The sequence below is a fragment of the Chaetura pelagica genome, unplaced genomic scaffold (assembly GCF_000747805.2).
Source record: "Chaetura pelagica isolate M959 unplaced genomic scaffold, ChaPel_1.0 scaffold1186, whole genome shotgun sequence".
NCBI classification, from domain to species: Eukaryota; Metazoa; Chordata; class Aves; order Apodiformes; family Apodidae; genus Chaetura; species Chaetura pelagica.
The window spans coordinates 123-5,053 of NW_009953641.1; the positions used below are offsets into that span (position 1 = coordinate 123).

General features: G+C 54.3%; 1 protein-coding gene across 1 annotated transcript in view; it reads left to right on the forward strand.

Moving 5' to 3' along the window:
* Positions 1-421: 421 nt before the first annotated feature.
* Positions 422-4,931, forward strand: part of PSMA5 (proteasome (prosome, macropain) subunit, alpha type, 5) — a gene marked incomplete at its 5' end in the record, with an annotated part of 14,515 nt that continues 10,005 nt past the window's right edge. Inside the window, 5 exons of the mRNA XM_009999838.1 lie at positions 422-488; positions 2,038-2,164; positions 3,460-3,527; positions 4,228-4,335; positions 4,440-4,498. Coding sequence (XP_009998140.1) covers positions 422-488; positions 2,038-2,164; positions 3,460-3,527; positions 4,228-4,335; positions 4,440-4,498 — 429 coding nt within the window. The remainder of the gene's footprint in view (positions 489-2,037; positions 2,165-3,459; positions 3,528-4,227; positions 4,336-4,439; positions 4,499-4,931) is intronic.

Genomic DNA, 4,931 nt, shown 5'->3' on the forward strand with positions numbered 1-4,931 from the left:
ATCCTGGGAATGGGCTGGGATTTGGGGGATCCTGGGAATGGGCTGGGACTTGGGGGATCCTGGGAATGGGCTGGGATCTGGGGGGATCCTGGGAACGGGCTGGGATCTGGGGGGATCCAGGGGAAGGATCAAGGCTGGGCAGGTGAACCAGCATCCTGCTGTCCCCTCAGCCTGCCAAAAGCTGCGTGGTTGGGACACCCAAGGCAGCATCCAGACCTGCTGCTGTTCCTTGTGTTCCCTTATTCCCAAACATCCACAATCCAGACCCTGCCCTGAGGGGGAGGGGGGCTCCAGAGAAGCCACCAGGTGTCCCAGCCACACCTCCTGTGTCACCTGTCCCCATCCTTGGAATAAGGGACTGAATTTCTTCTCAGCTTTTAGTTTCTTGCCCTTGATTCTGGCTCTGTTGTTGTTCTTGCAGGGGTGTGAACACTTTCTCTCCAGAGGGGAGGTTGTTCCAAGTGGAATATGCCATTGAGGCCATCAAGGTATCAGCAGCTCCCTCTGGTTGCCAAACTCTTCCCTTTGTTGGTGGGGAGACCCTGGAACACGTTGCCCAGGGAAGCTGTGGCTGCCCCATCCCTGGCACTGTTGAGGAAAGGTTCATGGTGGTTCTAGCCAAGCTCTGGTTAAGCTGGTGTAGGGAGAGTTTGGGGAGGTGGTCACCACAAATTGGGTGTCTTTGACTTCCTCCCCTCTGCCAGAAGCATCCCCTGTGGCAGCTTCTCTGTGGGGAGTTCATGGCTCTTCACAGTGTCCATGGAGACCTTAGAGCAGCTTCCAGTGCCTGAAGGGGCTCCAGGAAAGCTGGGGAGGGGCTTGGGACAAGGGCAGGGAGGGATGGGATGAGGGGGATGGATGAAAAGTGGAAGAGGGAGATTGAGGTTGGAGATGAGGAGGGAATTCTTTGGTGTGAGGATGGTGAGAGCCTGGCCCAGGTTGCCCAGGGAAGCTGTGGCTGCCCCATCCCTGGGGGTGTTGAAGGGCAGGTTGGATGGGGCTTGGAGCAGCCTGGGCTGGTGGGAGGTGTCCCTGCCCGTGGCAGGTGGGACTGGATGATCTTGAAGGTCTCTCCCACCCAAACCATGCCATGATTCTTCAGTTCTTCCACTGGGGGATGGTCCTTAAAGGCTGAGAGTTCTGTAAAACACATAAAATCACAGCAGGGAGAGTCCCCCCAGGCAGGTGTAGCTCCCTGGAGAAGCCTGACTTGAGATATGGAGAGTCAGCTTCTCTGCTCTGCAGCTGGTGCAGTTCTGGTAAATTCCCCAGTGTGAAAAAGCTGGGAGTGAGGAAGGGGTTAATGGGAGCCCTAGATATCTGCCCTAGGAGGCCATGGTGTCCTGCAGGAGCAGGGGGAGATGTGTCCCAGGTGACAAACTGCCTGGAGAGCTCCACGTGCACAGAGTGCACTGGTTCCTGATGGAAATTCATGGGATGGTTTAGATTGGAAGGGACCTTCAAGATCATCCAGTCCTACCCCCTGCATGGGCAGGGACACCTCCCACCAGCCCAGGCTGCTCCAAGCCCCATCCAACCTGCCCTTCAACACTGCCAGGGATGGGGCAGCCACAGCTTCCCTGGGCAACCTGGGCCAGGGTCTCACCTGAGGACACTTGGGAGAAAAAAAGATCCCAAGGAAGGAAAAATGCCCAGGCAGGGATGCAGATGCTGGGCAGGATTAAAGCCATGATGGGAAATCCTCCTTTTCCTTTAATTCCTCATTTCTCAGGTCTTTAAAATTCCTGAGGCTTTAAGCTATAAGAATGTATGTTGCTCAGGGAAGAGGGGAATTATTTGCAGCATCCCTGCTGGATTCTGTTGGGAATCACCTGAGAAGCAGCAGATTCCATCCCTCCTTCCAGCCATCACATCCCAAATTTGGGTGTATGGATCCAGGGAGTTTTCTGGGTGGTTTTCCATGCTGGTGATGGAATTGTCTCCCAAACAAGAGCAATTCCAGTCCAAATAAACATGGCACTGTTTGGATTTGCCCTGGGTGGGGGATGATGGTGGGAATGGTGTGGTGTTTTCCAGCTTGGATCCACAGCCATTGGGATCCAGACCTCAGAAGGTGTCTGCTTGGCTGTGGAGAAGAGGATCACCTCTCCCCTCATGGAGCCCAGCAGCATTGAGAAGATCGTGGAGATTGATTCCCACATAGGTAAGGAGGGAAGAAAGGACCTTTAGCTGTCCCTCTAGGAACATCCTGCAAATTCTGGATGTAGAAAATAAGACTCAGTTCCTTGAGACTTTCAGGAGCTGCATTTCTAGAATGGTTTTCCAAGGCTGATCCCACTCCAGTGAACACCAGCTCCTGCTCCCTGGTTTTCCAGGCTCCAGGCCAGCAGGACATAGTTCCAGGAGCAGGAAGAGGCAGCTGAAGCTCTGTCTCCACCTCCATGACCTCCCTCATGAAACCTCAACCCAAATTTAGAGCTTGGAGGGCAGGGAATTGCTGCCAAAGGTTTGACTCCAGGCCAGGTTCTCTGGACACCCAGGGAGACACACACACACCATAGGCTGGTGACCAAATATGTGGCCTTGAAAAGCAAGAGCCCTGCAAAACACCCATGTTGGTGGAGACATGGATCATGGAAGGGGCTCATGGAGAGTCTGAATTCCTTCCTCCCAGGTGCTCACTTCTCCCTCTGCTGGAGGCATCTTCCCCCCACCTCCAGGTATCTGTCCCTGTAGAAATGTGTTCCCCTTCCAGCCAGGGTGTGTTTCTGTCACTTGACTTCTCTGGGAAGGCTCAAAACTTTACAAGAATGACATGATGGGGCTGGAATGTGTCCAGAGAAGGACAATGGAGCTGGGGAAGGGGCTGAAGCACAAGAAGGGTCTGGAGAACCTCTGAGGAGCAGCTGAGGGAACTGAGGGTGTCCAGCCTGGAGCAAAGGAGGCTGAGGGGAGACCTGCTGGCTCTGCAACTGCCTGAGAGGAGGTTGTAAAGAGGTGGGGATTTGTTCTCCCAAGGAACAAGGGATAGAACAAGAGGAAATGGCCTCAGGTTGCCCCAGGGGAGGTTTAAGTTGGATCTTGGGAACCATTTCTTCCTGGAAAAGTTTGTCAGTCCCTGCCCCAGGCTGCCCGGGGCAGGGGTGGAGTCTCCATCCCTGGAGGAACTTCAAGCCATGTAGATGTGGTGCTGAGGGACATGGACTTGATGGTCTTGGAGATCTTTCCAACCTTAATGATTCTGTGAAATGTGGCTCCTTTAACTGGATCCAATTTGGGCTGAGTGGGGGAACTGGGTTACATGCCTGCCATTCAGCCAGGTGTCCATCCCTGCACCAGAGCAAATCCACTTGGATCCCATCCTTTTTCCTTTCCTGGAAGAACCCTCTTTGCTCTGCAGCCTTTTGGATTCCACCACAGGCTCTGGGAATTCTGTGGGAAGAGCAAATCCCAAATAATCAGTGCAGTGACCCATGTTTTTCCCCTCTCTACTTCCAGGCTGTGCCATGAGTGGCTTAATAGCTGATGCAAAGACTTTAATTGATAAAGCAAGAGTGGAGACTCAGGTAAGACTTGACATTTCTCCTCTGAAAACCAGACTTAGTTTTGAAGGCATCTCAGAAGCATCTGGCAGGAGAAGATGGTTCCAGCCATGGGGCAGGGGTGGGGGACCTGGGGGGGCTTTTGTAGAGAGAGGCTTGTGTATCATTGTCCTCTTTTGTGGGAATCATAGAATTATGGAGTGGTGTCCTCCAGGAAAGCTGGGGAGGGACTTGGGACAAGGGCAGGGAGGGATGGGATGAGGGGGATGGATGCAAAGTGGAAGAGGGAGATTGAGGTTGGAGATGAGGAGGGAATTCTTTGGTGTGAGGGTGGTGAGAGCCTGGCCCAGGTTGCCCAGGGAAGCTGTGGCTGCCCCATCCCTGGGGGTGTTGAAGGGCAGGTTGGATGGGGCTTGGAGCAACCTGGGCTGGTGGGAGGTGTCCCTGCCCGTGCAGGGGGTTGCATCTAGATGATCTTGAAGGTCCCTTCCCACCCAAACCATCCCATGATCCCAAGGTTTCTGGGGGATCCCTTCACAAACTTCCCATCCTGTTGTGTGCTTCCTGCTCTCTTCCTGCTGCTTCCCTCAGAGAGGCCTTGGAAGGATGTTGTCATGGTGGCTCCACAGGGCATCTATCCAGCCTGACCCATCCAGGACTGTCATATTTTGGGGGAAAAAAAGGTGATCATGTAAAACTTGTGAATATATTTGTTCCCCTGCAGAATCACTGGTTCACCTACAATGAGACCATGACCGTGGAGAGTGTGACCCAGGCTGTGTCCAACCTGGCCCTGCAGTTTGGGGAGGAGGATGCTGACCCAGGAGCCATGGTGAGGAGCTGGATGGGTGGGATGGATCCAGGGAGGTGCTGTTGGATCCCTCAGACTTGAATTCTCTTGGGATTCCCTCACTTGTCCCTTCCTTCCTCTTCCAGTCTCGTCCGTTCGGAGTCGCGTTGCTGTTTGGAGGAGTCGATGAGAAAGGACCTCAGCTGTGAGTTCAGCTCTTGATCCAGAGCAGCTCTGGGAAGGGACAAAACCTTCTCTAAAGATTCCCAGGAGATGTTATGGATGATCCAAGGACTGGAGCCAGGCTGGGAGAGTTGGGATGTTCAGCCTGGAGAAGAGAAGGCTCCAGGGAGACCTTAGAGCAGCTTCCAGTGCCTGAAGGGGCTCCAGGAAAGCTGGGGAGGGACTTGGGACAAGGGCAGGGAGGGATGGGATGAGGGGGATGGGATTAAACCTGGCAGAGGGGAGACTGAGGTTGGACATGAGGATGAAATTGTTGGGTGTGAGGGTGGTGAGAGCCTGGCCCAGGTTGCCCAGGGAAGCTGTGGCTGCCCCATCCCTGGCAGTGTTGAAGGGCAGGTTGGATGGGGCTTGGAGCAGCCTGGGCTGGTGGGAGGTGTCCCTGCCCATGCAGGGGG